Source organism: Sitophilus oryzae, unplaced genomic scaffold, assembly GCF_002938485.1.
Source record: "Sitophilus oryzae breed Bouriz unplaced genomic scaffold, Soryzae_2.0 scaffold_85_pilon_pilon, whole genome shotgun sequence".
Classification (NCBI taxonomy): domain Eukaryota; kingdom Metazoa; phylum Arthropoda; class Insecta; order Coleoptera; family Curculionidae; genus Sitophilus; species Sitophilus oryzae.
In genome coordinates, this window is record NW_022147483.1 from 3,777,831 (window position 1) to 3,801,593 (window position 23,763).

The 23,763-nt window shown below is 32.0% G+C and overlaps 3 protein-coding genes across 3 annotated transcripts; 2 read left to right on the forward strand and 1 right to left on the reverse strand.

The window, feature by feature from the left end:
• Positions 1 to 373: 373 nt before the first annotated feature.
• Positions 374 to 16,723, reverse strand: LOC115890124 (protein HIRA homolog). The gene is made up of 17 exons (XM_030910274.1): positions 16,497 to 16,723; positions 16,047 to 16,437; positions 15,729 to 15,828; positions 15,526 to 15,671; positions 12,523 to 12,664; positions 10,906 to 11,190; positions 10,520 to 10,756; positions 9,704 to 9,804; positions 9,424 to 9,564; positions 8,684 to 8,867; positions 8,267 to 8,372; positions 8,046 to 8,135; positions 7,736 to 7,909; positions 5,457 to 5,553; positions 5,126 to 5,376; positions 4,896 to 4,987; positions 374 to 512 (listed from the first exon to the last, which is right to left on the reverse strand). Exons 1-17 carry the CDS (start codon positions 16,531 to 16,533, stop codon positions 402 to 404), a joined length of 2,685 nt encoding a protein of 894 aa, XP_030766134.1. The 5' UTR covers positions 16,534 to 16,723; the 3' UTR covers positions 374 to 401.
• A 335-nt stretch (positions 16,724 to 17,058) lies between these two features.
• On the forward strand, positions 17,059 to 18,181 carry LOC115890097. The gene is made up of 2 exons (XM_030910238.1): positions 17,059 to 17,397; positions 17,447 to 18,181. Exons 1-2 carry the CDS (start codon positions 17,193 to 17,195, stop codon positions 18,034 to 18,036), a joined length of 795 nt encoding a protein of 264 aa, XP_030766098.1. The 5' UTR covers positions 17,059 to 17,192; the 3' UTR covers positions 18,037 to 18,181.
• A 280-nt stretch (positions 18,182 to 18,461) lies between these two features.
• On the forward strand, positions 18,462 to 21,869 carry LOC115890137 (alpha-1,3-mannosyl-glycoprotein 4-beta-N-acetylglucosaminyltransferase B). Its single transcript, XM_030910289.1, has one exon. The coding sequence runs from the start codon at positions 18,706 to 18,708 to the stop codon at positions 20,368 to 20,370; it is 1,665 nt and encodes a 554-aa protein (XP_030766149.1). The 5' UTR covers positions 18,462 to 18,705; the 3' UTR covers positions 20,371 to 21,869.
• Positions 21,870 to 23,763: the final 1,894 nt, after the last annotated feature.

Genomic DNA, 23,763 nt, shown 5'->3' on the forward strand with positions numbered 1-23,763 from the left:
AAAAAAATATCGATGTCGTATAGTTTTATCGATACTTTCAAGACTTATAGATATTAATACACATTACTAAATACAATTAAAAATCTCTAAATTAAGGATGGGCTTTTTTGAAAAATATCGATATAGGTAGATTTTCCGATATTTCGTTTTGTGAATTACTCTGGTAATCTAAAATGTTTCAATCAAACATCAGAAAAGGACATTAAAACAACAACATTCTGTATTTTTATACAAATAATCGATTATTTTATTTTCGGTTTTTATCACTTTAGCCACTTAAAATTAATTTGCGACATGCCTACGATATACTTCCTTACAAATTACAGGAGAATTCGTAAAATCAATATAAAAAATCACACAACTTCCCTCTCAATACAATTGTAAATATTATTTATTTATCATTAACTCACATCTCTAATTTGCTCGCTGTATTCCTTGTACAGCCGTTGCCATGGCAATTTCGTTTTTATCACGTTTAGAATTTCTTCGAAAAGCTTTCGTCGCGACAGACCCTAAAAATCAAAAATTCTCTTGGAAAAATTCACACTAAATCTAGCACCATTAAGAGTCCATTTCACTAGTGCGAAAAAGTAGCAAAATATGCGCTCGGCATTTAACGTTTTACGTAAAACTGGCTAAGTATTTTTACACAAATGAAGAAGGAAATTAAAGATAAAGGATTATACTATATCCGTATTGTAGCACATTTTTAAACAACTTCTTTATTTTTAAGATTTTGAGGGTCAAACATCAACAAAATATTCCTTATGTTGGGACTAAATTTTCTCGAAAATAAAGACATAATTTAAAATTCCGTTACAATACGGAAATAGATTGAAGTTTTGTGATTACAGTGATATATAATTTATACGGTTTTGTAACAAATTGCTCGCTATTTTATGGCAAATGCTGAAGCTCTGCAAACCTTAATCAAGCCTTAATCAAAGCACGTGTGTTTGGAATTTTAGGCGTGGCTTAACACGACAGGATCGGGCTAAGGGCTCGAACTCACTGACGACCAGGTCGCAACGACCTGGCCGTCGGCTGGCCGGATGTATTGCGTTTTTAGCTGCGGCCAGATGAACGACCAGTTTCAACACAGTTGTCAAATCTAACGATTTTTTACGTTTTACCAATTAGAAAATATTGTTTCAGAAATGTTAAAATATCCGAGTTAACTAAAAAGCGAAGTTGCTATTCACAACAAACAAAAGCATTGTGTACGCGCGACCGACAAAAAGGGAGATATTCTGTTTCTTTTTTTCTACTGATATGGCGCCCTTATCGACTTTAGAAGTAAACATATTAGGGCCATCGTAAAAAAGATCGTCAGACTCTGGCTCTAAATATAAGCAGATAGAAAGTTTAGCTTCCAGTTATTTCAATGTTTACAATATAACGAAGAATACAACAGTAATTACTTCTATTTTTATGAATGTTTAAGTTACTTTCTTAATTTTTTTTCAAAATAATGTATTTAGTAGAAATATAGTCTAATGAACCCTGTTTGAAAAACGTTAAATTAAATATAATATTTAAAATACAGTTGTCCTCCTTGTACATGACTACAACTAAAAAACTAATTTAATAAAAAAAAACTAGTGGTTGTAGAAAAACTTTAAATATTATTTTTTTTATTTTTTAAACATCGAAACTCAAAGGCATAATAACAGGTATCATACCAACCATAAATAGAGTAGGTATGTCATATAAAAATGTTTTGAGTTTTTACTAGAATCGACCCTTGATAAAAAAAAAGGGATTAGATTTAAGTTTACCTTTGATCCAGTCTGTATATACTATTTCTTTGGATTTTCTGCACGTGTGCAAAAACTACACTAAAACACTATATCTTATAGAAAATAAAATATTGTACCTTGAATTTGAGGGATTTCATCTAAAAAATTATTAACTTGGAAGAAAAGCGGCAACAAGAGGCAGAAAATAATATTTCCGTGCAGTCGGACGGCCAGGACGTTAGTGTGCGCTATATCATTTGATTTAATGGTTTTAGAGGTAGCTGCGGCCTGGCCGGTGCGACCTGGTCGTCAGTGTGTTCGAGCCCTAAGCCTTAGCAGATTTCTGAAAAATAATATATATTTCCTTCGGCCACATACCCGCTTTACTCGACCCCTGAGAGCGACCCGAACAGTACAGCGTAATAGACTCTTAAAGCAAAAATGTTATCTAAACATTAAATAAAAATACTAGGGAAAAATCGGCAAACTTGACGAGACCACGAAGGGGTTTCAAAATGGCAGATTTATTTCCCGATATCTTTTCAGATTTAGACTAGCGATGGGAACTATCGAATGAATTAGACTATCGAATGGTTACTGAATGAATGATTTCAACTATCGAATGGTTTTATTCGAATAAAATCATTCATTCATTTGTATACTAAAGCATATGTGACAACCTCGCCGTGCGGCTAAATGGTTATCGTTGAGCCACGACTATCGAATGCTTTTGATAAATGAAATTTAGTATTCGATTGATTTTTGTGTGCGTCAGTGCATTATTAGTTCTTCCAAATTTTTATAACTTCGCCGTATAAATACTGTGCTATTTTTGCGTTCATTAAAATATTTAAAATACTAAAATAGTAGTTTTTTTTTAATTTTATTTAATGACGATTGTGTGTATGTGCAGGTGGTCAAAATTTTTTTCGAAAATTTGTGTGGTTTTCCATAGTCCGATCTTTCAATTATTTAATTTTATATGATATATGGTCTATTTTTTAATGGGAAATTTTGAGAAGTAGCAATTTTTAAGAGAGATGAGATGAACTTACAATTAATTTTAAAAATGCATATTTGTATTTTAGTTGTTTTAATAATATGAATTAGTTGAACTTAATAATCATATTTAAGTAATGTGGTTAAGTAAATGGGGTTATCGAACTCAAACTATGGGGTGAGAAAATTACAATGAAAGTTTTACACGTGCCAATTTAAAAAAAAAGTTAGCGATGTTTGTATTTTGTTTATGCTAATTCTCTTACATGTAGTTTTTTGCGAAGAAATATTTAATTTATTTTTTAAAGTAAATGCCAGTAAAAGTAAATATAATTTTTAAATAGTAATATAAAGCACCTAATATAAATAATTTTGATTTCTAATTTTTTATTTATATTTTCTTCCATTACATTGCATGCTTAGAAAATTAATAAATGTTTATATTTCATGATTTTAAAATTTGTTGTTAATATAACAAATTAGTTCTGTAAGTCGGGTTTCTCGGAAAGAAACCTACGTCGCCGGGCGACAACTAAATTCAGTTAATATTATATTATAATCGATCCTGACGAATAAATTAATTTCATAAATGAATGAATTTTATAAATGAATGGTTTTGGCTGCCAAATTACTAGAATACAATATTTCAAGGCAGATGACGGATCTATTCGATAATTTTTATTCGAATAGTTTTCAACGAATGTTTTCTTACTATCGAATTATTCGAATGAATTGCAACTATCGAATGTTTCGATAGTATTCATTCGATAGTTCCCACTACTAGTTTCAATTACACTTTATACCGTATGATCGAATAAAAACAGCGTCAGCGATGGCTATGAAATGAAGATCGCTGTCATTTTATATGTAAATTTATATAGGAAATGCCATCGATCGTCATTTCCAAGCCAACTGGACGCCGTTTTTATTCGATCATACGGTATAAATCACTCAAGAACTAGCCGTAGTTTTTTATTCGATGCTTATAGTGATTAGGTGTAAGCCAAGAGTTAATAGATAAGTTATTTGACAGTATTAACTAACAGTTACCATTATCTCAGTATCCAGTTTACTTTTCTTCACGCTGGAATGAGTGGGACCGATGAGATCATCTAAAATTAATTTCAGTCTACATTCTGGACCTAAAAATACACTCCTTGTCAATAATACGATAATATCTAGACCTCAAATTAAATATAGAAAAGGTAAAGCATTCATGTCAAATTTTTTCTTACATGGGATTTCCTACGTTCAAGACCTAGACAAAAAAATGACAGTACCTTTTTGTCCAACAGATGATTGACCTGTGCCAGCAACCAATGGCGGTATTCCGTCACGCTGTGCAATACATTAGTGGCAGTGATTTGAGATTCTAAAAGCTGAGCGTGACGCCGGGAGGCAACGACGGAGTCAGTCTGACTATATTGGGGCATAGCCCTTTGTAACGGGCTAATGGCAGTGAGTGCGGTACTTTTCGTACCATGGAAGCACCGGATCAGCTCACCGGATCAGAGGATTCGACAATTGAACCATATAAATTTATTATTTTTAGATTTTCATTTCGGAACGTACAAGCTAACGCTCGCTGTTAAAATTTTCCGACTTACAATGGTACGAATAATAATCGAAACGACAGGGAAGGGTGCTTCAATAGAACAACATTATTATAATACGCCGTCGCCAATTCATGGCGATTACAATCAAAATTTAGGATTCAGTTAGAATCAAACGTCAGGAAGTGATTTTAATTCAGCTCGTAAGATTTAACTCCAACTAACATGGCAAGTTAAATACTTAAATGTTTGAAAAAAGAGCTCTAATCTATTTTAATATGTTTAAATGATGTAGCAAATTTGAACGTAGGCTTTATCAGAAAGTATTACAATATAAATTACACAATGGCAACACTGCATAAAATTCTTTTAAATTTCGTTTGTAGAAAACTGTTTTTTGTTTTAAATTTATCGCCCTCTGTTATGTAGTAGTGAAACTACCGCATCAAAATATCTGATTTGGAGACAGGCCTTAAAAGCCTGTCGCCTTTTGAGACCTACGATTTTTTACATGTAACGAGGCTTCTGTTGCGTAGCTAGATATTCTGTGGTGTAAGCCAAGAGTAAATAGATAAGTTATTTGACAGTATTAACTAACAGTTACCATTATCTCAGTATCCAGTTTACTTTTCTTCACGCTGGAATGAGTGGGACCGATGAGATCATCTAAAATTAATTTCAGTCTACATTCTGGACCTAAAAAATACACTCCTTGTCAATAATACGATAATATCTAGACCTCAAATTAAATATAGAAAAGGTAAAGCATTCATGTCAAATTTTTCTTACATGGGATTTCCTACGTTCAAGACCTAGACAAAAAAATGACAGTACCTTTGTCCAACAGATGATTGACCTGTGCCAGCAACCAATGGCGGTATTCCGTCACGCTGTGCAATACATTAGTGGCAGTGATTTGAGATTCTAAAAAGCTGAGCGTGACGCCGGGAGGCAACGACGAGTCAGTCTGACTATATTGGGGCATAGCCCTTTGTAATGAGGCTAATGGCAGTGAGTGCGGTACTTTTCGTACCATGGAAGCACCGGATCGGCTCACCGGATCCAGAGGATTCGACAATTGAACCCTGCAAATATTTATTTTTATTTTTGTTAACAGTACAGAACGTACAAGATGTCTCAAAATGTTAAAAATAATATTTCTTACCAGGTTTGTAAATCTAGGCTATAGGAGTAGGCTCTACCATCGCTCAAGGTTAAGATGGGTTGATTTGATGGCGTCAAAGAACATCCAGTTACCGTAGCTGGAAAAAAATAATACAAATCACAGTTTTATTCATTACAAATTATTTTTAGAAAATATATTTATGCGCCTGGGGAAGCGTTCTACTCTTTTTTAATATTTCTATAATTAGCGTTAATGTTTGACAAGTTTTATGTCAATTTTTAGTAAATGACGTCTAGAGATTGACCTCGCCAAAATTATCATTGATTGCCATTTACCAGCCCTCTTTGACGCCGTTTTTTTTAATGTTATATGTTAATACTATAAAAATACGCACGAAGTTTAATTCAAACTTTCTTTAACTTAATTATAAATTAAACGTATAAACCAAAATTACAAAATTATCACGATAAATCTAAGAAAAAGAAAATAGTTTATACAGGGTGTCCCAGAAAAAAGTGCAAGTATTTTAACTGGTAGTATAGTTCAACCCCAGAAACACGCCAATGATTTTTTTTTGGCGAAAAAAATTCTGAATTTTTTTATTTAAAAAAAAATAATTTCTTGATAATATGGCATCATAGGTAGTAGATTAAATTTACAAGAATAAATGTTGAATGTTTAGAAGGGGAGTTATCACCGCGACCTTACAGATTCATTGTGTGTCCCCCTTTCTTGAGTTATAACGAGTTATAACTTATCATACAGTCTCAGGGCTTTAACAAAAGCCAGTATCTGAGACTGCTCCACAGAGGAGACTTCACAAATTTACAACAAAAAAAATCCAGAAAAGATCCAGTGGTTCTCAAAATTTTACCAAAATTACCAATTTTTTTTGGAAATTTTCAAGGTAAAATAACTCCGTTATTTCGGACTCGATTTTTTGAAAAACGATATAGAGAAAATATGTTTCTTTTATCGAAATCTACCACCACTTAAAATACTTGCACTTATTTCTGGGACACCCTGTATAGAAGAATACTGTCACAAAAAAGGTATCTCTAGATATTGTAGGCGTATTGTTCCGAAATGGCGTACTTCAGTTCTATGTATATCTTGTTTCAAATCAGCGATAGGAAAAAATGTGGCCTATACTTAATAAGTTCCAGCTGATAAATAACAGTTGGAACTGTTATTGTTGAAAAAAAAATCAGTTATTTCTATTGTTTTTTCACCACCCTTAGCACCGACCTATCAAAGTTCTCACAATGGCAACTGTTACTCTAGAAACCCGTCTATACAACAGTTGTAACAATCGCTGTTACATATTAGAAAATAAACAATAACAACGACTCACTGTTAAATTTCCTAACACGGCTATCCTAACTACACATTTTCAGTGGTCCACGCATTGCTATTTTAATATCGCTTATTTTTTATGGTAGAAATTGTTGCACAAATTGCTATTTCTAAATAACAGTTGTAAAATAACAGGTTTCCGTTATTTTTGTTTATTTTACACCACCATTTGACAAATATTTTTTTGACCCATTTCACCCAAGTTGAAGTTTTGACAACAATTGTTACACTCGAAACCCGTCTACACAACTGTTATTATACAGTTAGTTATAACATATTAGAAAATAAGAAATAACAATGGCTCACTGGTAAAATTTCGTAACGCGGTTATCCTAACTACACATCGCAATTTGTCGTTGCACTGTTATTTTAATACCCCTTATTCTTTAAAGTAGCAATTATTTCACAAACTGTTATTTCTAAATATAACTGTTGTAAATAACAGGTTTTCATTATTTTTATTGACTTTACACCACCATTAGACACAGACCCATCCAAGTTCTGACAACGGTAACTGTTACACTCGAAACCCGTCTACACAACTGTTGCATATTAGAAAATAAGAAATAACAACGGCTCACTGGTAACAGTTGGAAAATAATACGTTACCGATATTTTTATTGATTTCACACCACCATTTGACACTGACACGGTAACTGTTATTTTCGAAACCCGTCTGCACAACAACTGCATTGTTGCATATTAGAAAATAAAAAATAACAGTGGCTCGGTGGTAAAATTGCGACTATCCCGTCTTACACATCGTGAGTTATCGCTGTCGGAGCACTGTTATTTTGATATCACATTTTTAGAAAGCAACAACTGTTATTTCTGAATAACAGTTCTCAAATAAAAGACTGATAAATAAATAACAACTAGTCTCTATTTAAAATATATTTTTCAGTAAATATTTACTAAAATCCTGCTAAAAAACAAAAATAGAACACCCCAAATAAACTTACCTTTTCCGATCAGCAAACATCGAACTGACACCCGATTGAGCACGCTCTTTGATTGGCAGAGGTCCCACATGTGCATCAGACCAGTCTTGGTTAAAACCAAAAGATGCCCCTTTTCAGAAAGACTTAAACACGAAACCAAATCTTCAATTAATAGAGGGGGTAAAGATCTGGCACCTGAGAAAATAAGATACATGATGATTCATGACATCTTAATACTAACAAAAATATTTTAAAATGAATCTCTAATGGTATTTATGATATGATCGTAAAAATGATGTATAATAAACAAGAATGATAAAATAGAACTTACCAGATTTTAGATCATAGGTATTTACTGTTAAATCTTCACAACAAGCCACTAAAAGTTTGCGATTTGTAGCCAGAGTGCGTATTTGTGATCCTAAAATAAAATATGTTGACTTATCTGATAGCTCTTGGATCAATTAGACTATATTTAAACTTAAACATTCCAAAAATATAAAACTAAGGGTAACATCAATCAAAGATAACTAATTAATAATTAACTCCTACCTAAAAATGTTTCCCAAATAGGTTCCTTTGATTCAGACGATTTCTTGCATACTTCTATTTTTGACAAAGACAGATTGTTGGTAATTCTATGGCAATTATTTGTTACCTAAAATATATAAATATAAAATATATCAGCAAAAAATATCCTTACAAAATGTGATTTTTTAACCAGTTATTTTCTATATTAATAAAAATCTTAGAGTTGATAAAGTATGTACCCAAAGAGCGAAAAAAAATCGGCGTCAGAGTTGACTCGAAAATAAAGATCGTTCATTTTAAACGTAGAATTAACGGTGACTGTAATCGACAGCCATTTCCAAGCCAATTTGACGCCGCTTTTTCGATCATACGGTATACAGAAGTAGAGCAGGCATATATAGCATTTATTGTAATAAAGATAACTATAGGTTGTCGTACTTGAACTTTAAGGATTCCCGCGTCTTTGGTAACAGTGGTACCAGGTGTGAACTTGCAAGGATCCAAAATACTGATAAATTTCGTGATGGGTTCGTCACCAGGAACGTCGACGCACATCAGCTGATTGATTTCGGAACCGGGTGGTTTAGAGACGACAGTTTCTGACACTTGAACCTTCTGCTGACTGTTGAATTACACATTGCAAAATCAAATTATCAATCAATTTGATAAAAGTTATGGTATATAAAAATGCATATAAGTAATACTCCTATAAGGCTGGTATACCATGTTGGCAACGGCCGGCTTTGGGTGACGATTTCCGCATGTAATAAGAGTACCCTTGTAATAAATTGAGTATATTCATTGAAATATACTCTATCTACGCCTGTTTACAGCATTATGTATGTTGTTGCCGTCGCGTCGCACTCTTGGCAAATGTTTTAAAGTTTTTACTAGCCTTATAGGAGAGTATTAGTTATATTATGATCGAAAAAAAAAACGGCGTCTCGTTGGCTTGGAAATGAACATCGATGACATTCCCCATATAATTTTACATAATGGCATATCCACCGCTGACGTTTTTTTTTCGATCATATTGTACATATGATGGACATATAGATCCTCTTGTTGAACAGCCTCTTTTTCCATTTAAACAAAAATGGGAAAAATACTTAATAACTCTTTTATTATTTTTTTTGTCGGTCAGGAAAACAATTAAAAATAAATAAATAAGAAAATACCTGACAGGTTTGGGCTGCGCTACTGGAGCAGGCCTGGCTTGAGGCTCTGTTCTAGTTTCGACGATTATTTGACTTTTAGTGGGCGAAGACTTGCTGAACGCAGCCGATTGCGAAAAAAACTGCGTGGATTCCGTATTTATCCTGTTAAAAAATAAAATATGAAAACATAAACTGACAATTTTTCTAAAAAAAATTCTCTAATAATAAAAAAACTAGTTTATACAGGCACTGTATATTTTCCGTTAATTTTTTTATCTAATTCATATATGATGCTATTTACCATAAGTTATTTGAAGTGCCATTAGTAGTGGGAGATGGTGAAACTGTGGTCAGTAACATGGGCGTTATTCTTCGTTTCCCAGAAGGAAGCCTGGTTTCCACCTAAAAAAAGACACCTAATATTTTAGAAGGAATCTTAGTGAAAACTTTTTCAAAAATCGTTCAAAAATATTTTAAAAATTTGATGTAATCATCAATAATTGAAAAACATAAGTAAAACATTGTTACAGCAAATATATGTAACAGTTCCAAAAAAAATAAACTCAGTTCAAAAATAACAGCTTAAAATAACAGGGAACCTTCAATAACAATAAAGAACAAAAATAAGTAGAGATATTATATACCGATATATGGCTGTTATAGGTTTATAACAGTTATATTTCTAAATTCGCGACTGTAATCTACGCGTTAGAAATAAAAAGTAAGAAACACTCACTCGCTATTTAAGGAGCAACTATTTAAGGAGCAACAAGTGTTGTCAACTGTTATCCGTAAATAACAGTTACAAAATATAGCAGACCGTTAAATAACGATCGGCGCCTCGTTATAAAAAGGGCCTACCCATATCTAAAACCCATAACAGTTATATTTCTGCAACATAAATTGGCTACTGTTACCTACGCATTCGAAATTAAAAAAAAATAACACACCACTCGCTTACTCAAAGGCTACGTAAAATTTTGTATCGCAGCGCACTGTTATTTTTCGAAATCAACAACTATTGAGGACTGTTATACACAAATAACAGTTACAAAATAATAAATCATTAAATAACAATCGATCTCTAGTTATAAAAAGAATCTGTACATATCAATACCTGTTTGTTGATCGGTACCAAAAGATTCTGATTGGGCATTGGACTTTCGTAACACACATCTTTCGCCTTAGGCGGTTCCTTGATTTCCGGTAATTCCAAAACCACTTCCTTCGATTTCTCGTTCATTTCGTCGATGGCGCATAACAGTTCCGCGTCTTCAACAATTTGGGTACCGCTAAAATTCGTATTCCAACTGTTCTGCAATGACTTGTGGTACATCCTTTCATAAAGAGCGTTCTAAAATTCGTTTTTATTTAATATTTGGAATCGTTTTGGTCTCAGAGAAATAAGTTAACATAGAGACACGCTATCGTCAACAAATATTTTAACTCCTCTATGCTTACTTAATTCTCTGAACATTTTTTGTACTTGATATTCATTCGTACCTTTTCATCGACTGAAAGGGGTATGCCGATTTCGCTCTGTCCGAAAGTGACGCACGCCACTGTACCGTCCCAGGAACAGGCCAACAGAAAATTTCCCGCAGCGTTCCACGAAATGTCCAACACGCTGTCATCGAACAGGTCCTTAATAACGACCAGGGGGCGCTTAAGTGAGGTTAACCATACACTGATAGACCTATCTCGTGACCCGATGGCACAGCAACAGTACTGAGTGGTTTTTTTCGGACTGTCTGCGTTAGGTTTCTTTAGGATATTCGAATTGAACCTCTGAAAAATGACTAAATATACCGTACGTCAATTTATACAGGGTATATTACTCAACGTGTTCATTAAAAGTAATCTCGTGTTTTAGTATACAGCGGTGTATTTTAAATAATTTCCAGTTTAATAAACGATAGTGTATTCCGAAACACAAAAGTTTTTTTCTTGACATTTTCCTTTTTAATGTCGCAGATTCGTTCTCTTAAAATTTCTTGAGGGTGTATTGGGCGAAGCTTTACAATGTTGCCACCTCTTCCGTTACTAACATTCTGTATATTTGCGTATTTATAAGTTCAGAGTAATTTAAATTTTTACATAACAAATTACGAAGATTAAATTTTAATAAGCCAGTGGCGTTACTAATATTTCCTTGTTATTTTTTTAGCGCACACATCTCTGTTATATCTGCTCATTTCTAGCTTAACTTTGAATTTGGCGCTTTGCCTTGACGGGAAGACGGAAAACAAAAAGAAAATTTTCATCATTGTATTCGATGATGATTGTTAGAGCAGTGAAAAATAATAAAAAAATGTTATTGTCAAAATTTAAGGTATATATTTTCTTGGATCTGCTTATTTAAATTGTAGTATAAAACTCCTCCAAAATGCCTCAATACAATGGAAAAAGTAGAAAATAAATAGATATAAAGAAAAATGTGTTTTCCAAAAGTGCCAACTGCATTCTTGGCGCCCAACGTGGGGCAAAAGTTAGCGGTTGAACGTTCCGACTTTTTTTAATTTTACAGTTATTTTCCACTAAACTGAAAGAATAAATGTTAACAGTTATTGCATATTCTTTTATACCTATATTAATAAGTATTTGCAATCGAGTTAAGTGTACACTTTCTTTTCTATGTGGCAACACAGAGGGCGTCAAATAAGCTGGGACCAGCCGATAGTCGGTTGATGATGCGTTATTCAAAATGTAAACATTTTTTTTTATAAAAAACCTTTTTTTTTCAAATACCTTCCTGTAGGATTCAGCAAGTCACCTTTGTATCCCTTCAGGTTTATGAGAATCCTGTAGTGTCTATTCTTATATGAGACACCGTGTATAGGTTCTCCAGTATGATCCAAAAAAAACGGCTTCCAGTTGGGTTGGAAATGACGATCGATGACATTTTCCATATATCTGACGCCGTTTCTTTTCGATCGTGTGATATTAAAAACAAGAAAAATCACAGCCACTTCCAGTTATACCGGAAATTTCAAGAAGTGAAAAATATTTTAATCCTTTAAGATATCCCTGACTTAACACATTGTTTATAAAACTTAAGATACTTTTAATGAACGCGTCGTTTTTTACACAACCCTGTATATAAAACAAACGAGTATTTACAACGCAAGTGACGGCTTTTCTGTGCCCCACAAAGTCCTTGTCCTGTTTCCATCCTTCTCTCTCGATGATTTGGGCTGTGGGACCACCTCCGTTCATGGCGTGCGCCGAAACCAAATACTGACCATCCGGTGACCATGAACACCTATATTTTTTATTCGGTAACAAAAAAGTAATTAAAAATGCAGTTAATTTTGTAGTAAATAAATCAAGAGATATTGAAACGGTGGCGTGCAGTGGTAATCAAAGTAAATTAGGCAAAAATTGTGCAAAATAATAAAGTAAAATAGTGTCAAGACTTTAAAATAAAAATAAGACTTTCTTATAATAAACATTATTAATTAAGCAATAAAAATCAAGTCGACATAACGTGAGAATTTAAGGTGAAGTTCGTCGCAGGTATCGCCAATGGAAATATATTGTAAACTGATGACACACCCGCCGATGACTGCGACGAGAAGACAAATATAAAAGAGTATACTGAAGACAACGCACAGGCAGTCAGTTAATCAGTCGATGAGTATAATGAGTTGCTGAATTAGTCAGTGAGACGGCACACTCCCGAGATGTTAGTAAGTCTATAAGTGTCTCAGCATACACTCTGTCTTGGAATTTCCTAGCTTGTTTGCCTATTTTACTATACTCATATGTTATAATTTTTACTCAATAAATAGAACTTTTTGTATTATGTTGCTTTAATCATAAAAGAGAACTTGGAACCTAAGCAACCCTAGCTAGAACCTCACACCCCAAAGCTAGATCGCGACAATAGCATAAGTAATCAATATAATAATTTTTTACTCTAAATTGAGGGAAAAATTCCCAGATTTGGCATCACTGCGCAGTCGCCACCGACGGTATTAAATGACGCGTTACTTCTTATTCTATCTCTTTCTTACACATAAAGAAGGTATTCAAAAATATATTTCAATATACAGGGTTATTCACCACATACGACACGGAGTATTGTGGCTAAACGATGATATTTTTACAAATTGTAAGTTTGGGGTTCGTTGAAGGACTATTAGAGCTATAATTTAAAAATATTTTTACAAGATACAGAGTGTCCCAAATAAATAAAAAATATCAAAGTTGTATTTTTTTAAATGGAACACCCTGTATATTATTACATTTTTAGTTTCTACGATTAAAATAAAGGTAAATTTGATTAAGGTTTATTATACTTAAACCTTACCGTTTTTGAAATATTTTCAATTTTGTGAAATTGCAGTAAAAATTTTAAAGCTTCATTTCTCCAAGGGTATCAATGTTTTTAATACTAAATATTTAATGAAGTTTATTTATTGATCAGTTATTGTGTTGCAATAATAAAAATAATACTACCTTATACAGAGTGTCAAAATTTATTTTAAATAATTATTAGCTTCAAACGGCAATAACTTCTTTAATTTAAATGGAATGCCCTGTATATTTTAGGAGAGTCAGATGCACACTTAAATTGTCTATCAAATTGTATTATACCATTTTTTACCTATCCCTTCAAGTTTTCGTATAAAATGCATTTTCTTATAATTTAGACCTCATTTATCAATATATCAATGGAATATTGACATTTTAGATTGTTTTTAAAGCAACAAATGTACAAAATGTACAGACTAGTAATATTATCGTTTTTAGCAAAACGATAATATTACTAGCCCATTTGTATGCAAAAAGAAAACTATTTAAATCTTTATAAAAGAGTATACCATTAATTAAATATAACACCATTATTTGCGCCCATATACTAATTAATTACATACTTAATTGTGTTCGTTATTAAATTATTATAAATAAATGTGGATTTGAGTCAGAAATCAATATAATAATAAGTTATCAAATTAAAGTCTCTGTAGTTATAAATAAGCATTTATTAAAAAATGAAATATCATTTTTAAGGTGTTACTTTTTATCACACTGTCTAATGCCCATACAAAATTCAGTTTTTTAGTATTTGGAGCAATTATTATTAATCAAAGCAAACAGTCAGTTAATGTTGTTTGAATACTGGAATCATATTAACTGATCCTCTTTAACAAATATTTAAACAGTTTTTTTTTATTTTTTAATGAAATAAACGAATTATATCGACAATATTAGTATCTGTACTCTTTAAAAATTTGGTACATCTTTAAAAATAATCTAAAATGTCAATAGTCCATGGGTATATTGATAAATAAGTTCTAAATTACAAGAAAATGCATTTTCTACGGAAACTTAAAGAGATAGGTAAAAATGGTATAATATAATTTGATAGACAATTAAATTGTGCATCTGATTCTCGTAAAATATAGAGGGTGTTCCATTTAAATTAAACAAGTTATTGCCGTTTGAAGCTAATAATTATTTAAAATACATTTTTAGACACTCTGTATAAGGTAGTATTATTTTTATTATTGCAACACAATAACTGATCAATAAATAAACTTCAGTAAATATTTAGTATTAAAAACTTTGATACCCTTGGAGAAATGAAGCCTTAAAATTTTTACTGCAATTTCACAAAATTGAAAATATTTCAAAAACGGTAAGGTTTAAGTATAATAAACCTTAATCAAATTTACCTTTATTTTAATCGTAGAAACTAAAATGTAATAATATACAGGGTGTTCCATTTAAAAAAATACAACTTTGATATTTTTTACTTATTTGGGACACTCTGTATCTTGTAAAATTATTTTTAAATTGTACCTCTAATAGTCCTTCATCGAACCCAAAACTTACAATTTGTAAAAATCTCATCGTTTAGCTACAATACTCCGTGTCGTATGTGGTGAACAACCCTGTATAACCTCTAGAACAAAAATAAGATAAAAAATGCTTACTGAAAATATTTTTGGATTAGGAATGAGTTGAGTTATTATGTAATGATATGAAAAAAAAAATTATATCATGATTTTTCCCCACATTATATGTACGCCACTATATATAGCCAGAGAGAATGAGCATGGGGGAACACAATAGGGGAGAACACTATCTCTACACTGCAAAACAAATATAAGATACCTTAATACATGTGTCGTAGCTGAACATTCCTGAAAGGGATCTGTCACTACCTCTTGCTGGGCCCAGTCTGATGTCCTCCAAATTCTCAATGATTTATCATCGGACTGGCTGGCTAGATATTTGCCAACAGGATCCCAAGTCACTCCCTAAAATTATAAGTTTTATCATAATACTTCTACTAAAATACTAAGTGAATACTGTACCTTAACCATGCCAGTGTGGGTCTTAAGCACTGCAACTTTTTCTGGAAATTTATGAGCATTCCAAACGATAACACTGTTGTCTACACTACTTGAAGCTAACCTGTTTTACATCAAAGAATTTATGTAAATTATGTTGTTTATTAACCTTTAATTCTATTTTAAATGTTTTCTTACATAAAGGTATATCATTAAATAAACATACATATTTTGATAGTACTATTTTTACATAAAATAGTTTTAATTTTTAAAATTTTACTGAATTTTAAATTTTTAAGTGTTTATGAAGGTTAAAAAATGAAAGTATTTTGTTAATCTTACCACCCATCATGTGGCGCCCATGCTAAATCCAAAACATCTCCGTTGTGTGAGTTCAAGGTGTGTATACATTTCCATGTCTCCACATTAACCTTACTACTGCCGAAGATAGATGAACTTCCCTCGCTACTCAATCTCCATATCATCACAAGCTTGTCATCGCTACCCGATGCCAGGAAATGTCCACTATTGCTCCATCTGACCACGTTAACGCATGCCAAATGGTTATCCATTTGGCATAGCATTTTAGCGATACTAGGATTCGATTCATCGCTTTCGCTGATAACAGGGCTAACATTCCAAATAACTATTCGACCACCTGACCCACCTTGACCCCCTGTAGCAAATCGGTTTCCTTTCGGGTGTATATCGACAGAAAAAATCGGTTTGTTGTCTGCAACAATCACAAAATACGTGTTAAACTAATAAATAAAGGAGAAATACATATTTTACCTTCATGATTGATCCAGGCAGGTTTAAAAAATATCATTTTCACAGAGAAATAAAGAAGTTCTTACGCAGATAAAATTTGTCACAGTTTAAAGGGAAACAAATTGATTAAATCATAATATAAACTTCAAAAATTTCGTATTTGGACTGAAAATAAATTAAAAACAATTTTTTTTCCTACAAACAATAAATTAAGGGTTAGTTGTCAAAATCCAAGGTCAAATTGCAGGATTTTTTGACGTTTTTAAAAGCGATTTCAATTTTATGTCAGCCATAGACAAAAAAATAGAAACTGCGAAGCAGGATTTACTAGGGATGGTCACAATCGAATCGATTGCAAAGCAGAGCAAAAAATAAATACTCTCTGCGAAAAGTATAGCTTAGCTATAGTATTTGCTGTGGATTTGTTTATTCGATTCTAATATAAATTGCATGAATCGATTTAAATTCGCCAATTATTTTTTCAAATCGATTATTGAAAAAATTCAAATCGATTTGATTTAATCGATTCATTTTGATTGTTGCCCATTCTTAGTTATTATCTTTTATTTAATCTGTGGTTTTATAACCTGCAATTTTTCTGTTTGTTTATCTAAAAACAGTAAAAACTTGTTTGTATTTGTATTTTCACCCTTACGCATAATTTTATAGCATTATCTCTTCAGTATTTTTCTAATTAAAGTCGTCTATGGCATTAGCATGGTAGACCCTAACACCGAGACTGACCCTACATCTGCGAAAAGGAAAAGATCTCCTAATTTTACCGACAGAGAAACAAAAGTTTTGATGAAATTCGTCTTCGATCATATAGACATGGTAGAAAACAAAAAGACAGATTCTGAAACCTGGAAAGTGAAAAACATCGTCTGGAATAATATTACTCAAAACTTTAATTCCGTTGAAGGTTTGTAACATTTTAGATTATTTCGTTTAGTAACGATGAATTATTTCAGGTAATATTAAGAGAACTGCTGATAGATTGAGGCAAAAATATGAAAGCATTAAGAAAATAGTTAGAAGAAAAGCAATTAAAAATAAACAAGAGGAGAAAAAACTATTTCCAGACTTTATTGATATGGAGGATTATGAAAAACAACTCCTTAAGTTTCTTGAGGCGAATGGAAGTAATACTAATGGAACAACAGAATATGATATTTTAGAAACATCACAAGAACCATTAAATAATAACATAAAGACGGAGTCTTCTGCTTCGAACACTCAGAACACCATTGAAATTGAAGAGTTTACTTTGGAAGATGACAGGTTTGTAATAACCGACGAGGATGTTTTGTGGGATTTACCCAATGATATGGCGAACAGGCCTCGTTTGAATCTAGTTAAGAATCAAATAGATAGATTAGACAAAGATGAGAAAAGAGCACTAGCCGAGCACAAATATAGAATGAGGAATATGCAATTGAAAAGGCGAATTTTGATCAACCAAGAAAGGAGAGCAAAAGCTGAACACCAGAGGAAAATGGTTTTATTAGAACTAGAGATAATGTTGAAGAGAAGAGAGGCAGGGTTAGAAGATGCAGAATAAAGACTTTTTTATGTGATTTTTTTGTTGACAATTGTTTGTGATGTTTTTATTTTTTAGATTCTTAAAATTAAAAATAGTTAAAATATACCAAACAATAGTTCTTAAATATTGCCTAACTATTTAAAAATACATTATACATTCTTTGAATTTGTCACAGTTATTTTTTATATTAAATATCGGTAGAATAACAGATCACACTTTTAAATTATACAACCAGGGATGTCCTTTCTTTCAGAAAAACATTCATTTCATAAAAAACAATTTTTTTCCATAGTTTTTTTACTCGCCCATCCCTAGTACATGAAAAGCCAGAAATTAAACCCTTTTATCATATACGAAAATATATATGATCCATAAGTATATGAGATGAGGCATAGAGTAAATAAGCACAAGGTCTGTATTATTTATTGCTCTGAGCTGTCAGATTTTACATAACCTCAAATGATATAACTGTAAAAAATTTGACTGAAAATATTCCCTTTTTAGATTTGATTAATTTGATTTCTCATATGTATGTATCGAACAAGTTTTAATAAGGAAAAACAGACTGGTTTTAAATTTCTGTTGTATCTAAACGTCTGTGATGTACTGGTAGATTATTGCGGGCAATTTTATGTGTGTGTCTGGAGTGTTGCAATGTTCTAAAAATCGAGTCACCATCACCACAAAATGACGCTAAACTTACCAGCTTCACCACTGCGAAGACGCAACTGCTTCGTGATTTTGGGGTTTGCTTTATTCGTTCCATTATGCCTGTTTGTTTTGTTCTCTGTTCCAGACGTAAACACTGAACAATTACTAGTTCAAAGACTAGCCGAGCTACAAATTAGACTTCAGTATTTAGATTCAGTGTACAGAATTCGTCAGGAGGACCTACAAAAATTGACTGAATACATTGATGTTGTTTTGCTCTCTCAGAATTCAACTGGGGTCACTTTGGTTAATCCAAATACCAGCCTCACAAACGATGTTAAACACTTAGTGAAGAATATGACAGGACTCAACGCAGCTTATGGTATAAATCCATCTTTTGTAGTGAGGTTTTCTACATCCTATTACTTTCTGCCACATTTGCTAGATGACCCATTTAGTTTAAGATTAGCATATATGTTGTCTAAAGGTCGAGCAGGTGTATCATTAGTCATGGGTATACCTACAGTTAAGAGAGAAAAACAAAGTTATCTTATGGACACCTTACAGAACCTGTTAGAGGGAATGAACTCAGCTGAGGCTAATGACACTTTGATTGTTGTTTTTGTTGCGGAGACTGACTTACAATATGTGTTGCATGTAGCAAGACAAATTGAAACACGTTACCCTGCTCAAGTAGAGTCTGGATTAATTGAGGTTATATCACCTTCACCTTCCTATTATCCAGACTTTGAAAAATTAAGACTAACTCTAGGAGATTCCAGAGAAAGGGTTAAGTGGAGATCCAAGCAGAATTTAGATTTTGCCTTTCTGATGTCTTACGCTCAGCCTAAAGGAACCTTTTATGTGCAGCTGGAAGATGATATATTAGCTAAACCACAGTATGTAACTGAGATGAAAAATTTTGCCTTGGATAAAACATCAAAGAAGGAACCCTGGTTTGTTCTGGATTTCTGTCAATTGGGATTTATAGGGAAGATGTTTAAAAGTGCAGAACTGCCATGGTTAATAACATTTTTCCAGATGTTTTACAACGATAAACCTGTAGATTGGTTACTGGATCATCTTTTGTACACTAAAATTTGTAACTATGAAAAAAATAACGACGTTTGCAAGAAAGAGAAAGCTAAATTATGGATTCGATACAAACCATCACTGTTTCAACATATCGGTACTCATTCCTCTTTGAAAGGAAAAATGCAGAAACTCAAAGACAAGCAGTTTGGTAAAGTTCCCTTATTTATACCTCATAACAATCCTGAAGCCGATGTTACTTCAAGCATTAAGCATTACAAACAGTACACTCTTAAACGAGCTTATTTAGGTGAAACTTTTTTCTGGGGGTTGTTACCCCAGCCTGACGATCAACTAACCTTTACTTTCAGCTCACCAGTACTTCTAAAACGGTACTATTTCAGGAGCGGAAACGCAGACCATCCGGCAGATAAATTCTACAACACTACTGTCGAAGTTCTTCCAGTTGAAATGCCCAGAAATATTACAAAATTGGCATATAATTTGACCAGCGATGGGTATGTGCTTGTAGGTAAATTCGATTCTGTTGGTATAGCTAGCGGAGTTGTTGATGAAGTACTTGGTAAAATAAGAACTTTGAGGTTGTACATTCATTCTGACAGTGATAACTGGGCTATTCTTAGTGAAATTCATATACAGGATGAGTAAATAATTTTTTTTCAAGTGTATTTTCAAATATTAGTACTATCCTAGTAATATAAAATGTGTGTATCTGTGATAAACCAATATTGTTGGTAGTTATATTAAAGCTTTGACTCTGTTATAGGTAGATTTTAGTAAAATGATAGTTGTTATTAAAATTAATCAGTATAGGGCACAAAAACATAACAGAATCTTAAAATAATTTAACAAAAAAAAATGAATATTTATTTAATCTATTTTAATAAATTTTTACTATAGTTGTATATGAAAGAGAGTGTCAAAGAATCAGGATCAAATTGTACAGGGTGTTTCTATTGGTCAAATTTTGGCCATTCTTTTTGACGGCAGTGGTAAATTAACAAAAAATAGTAAGTTTGGTAGGAGAGTATGAGTTTATGGTAAAAATTTTTAAAATTAATATTTAATAGTTTTAATTTTTTCTAAAGAATTGTGAATATTAATTTTGCAATTGCAAACCCAGCAAAAGGTATACAAGAAAAATATTTATTATATTGTATAAGTATAAGAATTTGATCTGTTATTATTTGTTTTCTAATTTAGTTATAAAAATTTGTGATTATTTAATAAGATATAAAATTTTTCAATGTAGTATTAGTTATGGACGATTAAGAGATGATTGAGTGAGATGTGTACAGGGTGTCCCAAATTCGAGCTTCATAAATGGTACTCAAGTTGATGCTGATCAAAATGCCACCTGAAAAGCGAAAAAATTCCGGTTGGGTCGGAAGATTTTTTTGGGACACCCTGTATATCGTTTTTAAAAGTGAGATTTATTATTTTTCGGATTATTATTTTTATTTTATATTTATATCTCAGTCTGTTTTAGATGTATAGAAAAATAAAAAATATAAACATTGTCTTTAAAGAACTAACACATTTTTTAGAAGTTATTTTTGCTTAGGAAATGATGTTTTAAATTTCAATCTAGAGTGACAATAACTGTCATATACTAACTTACCAAACCTCGTTTTTTATCTGAAAAAATAAGAAAGTTATAGGGGTGATACCCTTTGAAAAACACTCGGTATTAACATAATTTCTTAGAATGAATGTTAGCTAATAATATTTTTTGGATTTGTTACATTGTTTTATTTGTTATTTATAATTGATTATACAGTATGTTATTTTCTATTGCTTGTAGCTATGTATAGATATGAACATTTCATTTATAAGTTAATATTTAAATTAAGAACTTATTTTTTTGAAGTCATTATCCCCAAAAAATTGTAATTTACAAATGTCTGTTATATCATAAAATCAAATAAGAACAAAACTATGAAACAAAAGGCTCGAATATGAATAAAGATCAAGGTTATGCTCTTTATTGAATTTATAACCACTTACTGACTATTGTAAAATTTTTATACCTTTTTACGCTTAAGATTTGTTTTGTATTACCTTTATGTTTTGTTATTTTAACGCATCTGTTTTGTTATAAATATACTTATACTAGTTTTCTACATGTGTATTTTAGTTTTCTACATGTGTATTGTTAGACTTTTTACATAAAAAGTCGAACCTGTTATACTAATGAAATAAAATTAATATGACAAAATAATGTTAAATATAAATATGTAAAAAAACTGAAATAAAACCAACATAGACAATTATTTCGTCTCTTATTTTTCTACTAACTAATTAATGTGTAAACTTCAAGGAAGATATAGGAAGCCTATAATGGTACGATTTCGGCAACAGAGGTTTCTTGAATCGTATCATTTACAAGGCTTTTAAAAAATTGATATTTCTGTTGAAATAATGATAATAAAAATCTAAAAAAAATATATAAAGGCGGAGATTGACTTGATTGACTTCTGTTAATTGGCTGTGTAAGAAACATAACAAATAAATCAACCAATAAAAAATAAATCAAAGTCAATCTTCGTCTTAGGTAAGTATATTACGCTGTACCATTGTTTATATGCTGTACTTTCGGGTCGTTAACAGGGGTCGGGTAAAGCGGGTGTGTGGCCGAAGGAAATATATATTATATTTCAGAAATCTACCTAAGGCCTAGCCCGATCCTGTCGTGTAAAGCCATACCTAAAATTCTAAACACACGTGCTTTGATTAAGGCTTGATTATGGTTTGCAGAGCTTCAGCATTTGGCATAAAATAGCGAGCAATTTGTTACAAAACACTATAAATTATATATCACTGTAATCACAAAACCTCACTCTATTTCCGTATTGTAACGGCATTTTAAATTATGGCTTTATTTTCGAGAAAATTTAGTCCAAACATAAGGAATTTTTTGTTGATGTTTGACCATCAAAACCTTAAAAATAAAGAAGTCTAAAAATGTGCTACAATACGGATGTGCTACAATACGGATGTGCTACAATACGGTCGGGTAAAAATACCTGTGCCAGTTTTACTTAAAATATTTATATGCCGCGCGAAATCTACCTAAGGCCTAGCCGGACCTGTCGTGAAAAGCCATACCTAAAATTCTTGTAACACGAATCTTTGATTAAGGCTTGATTATGGTTTGACATGAGCTCAGCATTTGGCATAAAATAGCGAGCAATTTGTTACAAAACACTATAAATTATATATCACTGTAATCACAAAACCTCACTCTATTTCCGTATTGTAACGGCATTTTAAATTATGGCTTTATTTTCGAGAAAATTTAGTCCAAACATAAGGAATTTTTTGTTGATGTTTGACCATCAAAACCTTAAAAATAAAGAAGTCTCCATCAAAACCTTAAAAATAAAGAAGGATCCTTTATCTTTAATTTCCTTCTTCATTTGTGTAAAAATACCTAAGCCAGTTTTACTTAAAACGTTAAATGCCGCGCGAACGGTTATTTTACTACTTTTTTCGGACTATAGTGAAATGGGCTCTAAAGCTTTTTGTAAACTGAATCCACCTGTTTAAAATGTCGTTTTCTTTTTGACAAGGCGAAACCTTGAAAAAGCTCTATAAAGCAGACCCTAGGTAGCTGCCTGTGCGGAAGTTATGCTGAATTCTACTCAAGCAACGATTTCATCTTAGGTAATAAACGGCGGTGTGCAGATTTTCCGCTCCCAGCTGCTATTTCGACAGAGTTTTCACGCGTTTCTACAATTTCCGCCACATTTAGTAATATAGCCTGGGTTTTTTTATCAAGCTTCAATTTTAGTATCCTGCAGCGGTAACAATTATTGTTTCAAAACTCGTGAAACTTTGAATAAAAGGCTGATAAATATCGATAAAAGAATCATACAGTTCATACCAAATAAACTTTTTTGTGACGTAATTCAAGCTTTGATATATTTTCTTTTTTAATCAAAAATATTTTAGAAAACAAAAATAAATTAATTATTATAAATATATAACAATTATCAACAAAACTCACCTTCTTAACAGCACTTAATGGACATAAAGGGG

Excerpts from the sequence above, each read along its gene's own strand:
- LOC115890124 (XM_030910274.1), bottom strand. The coding sequence starts at position 16,533 with ATGATATTTTTTAAACCTGCCTGGATCAATCATGAAG. Across the intron at positions 8,373-8,683 it reads CGGGAATCCTTAAAGTTCAA|GTAACAAATAATTGCCATAG; the intron begins GTACGACAACCT and ends TATATATTTTAG. Across the intron at positions 4,988-5,125 it reads CAATCATCTGTTGGACAAAG|GTCCAGAATGTAGACTGAAA; the intron begins GTACTGTCATTT and ends TGTATTTTTTAG.
- LOC115890137 (XM_030910289.1), top strand. The coding sequence starts at position 18,706 with ATGACGCTAAACTTACCAGCTTCACCACTGCGAAGACGCAACTGCTTC.
- LOC115890097 (XM_030910238.1), top strand. The coding sequence starts at position 17,193 with ATGGTAGACCCTAACACCGAGACTGACCCTACATCTGCGAAAAGGAAA. Across the intron at positions 17,398-17,446 it reads AAACTTTAATTCCGTTGAAG|GTAATATTAAGAGAACTGCT; the intron begins GTTTGTAACATT and ends GAATTATTTCAG.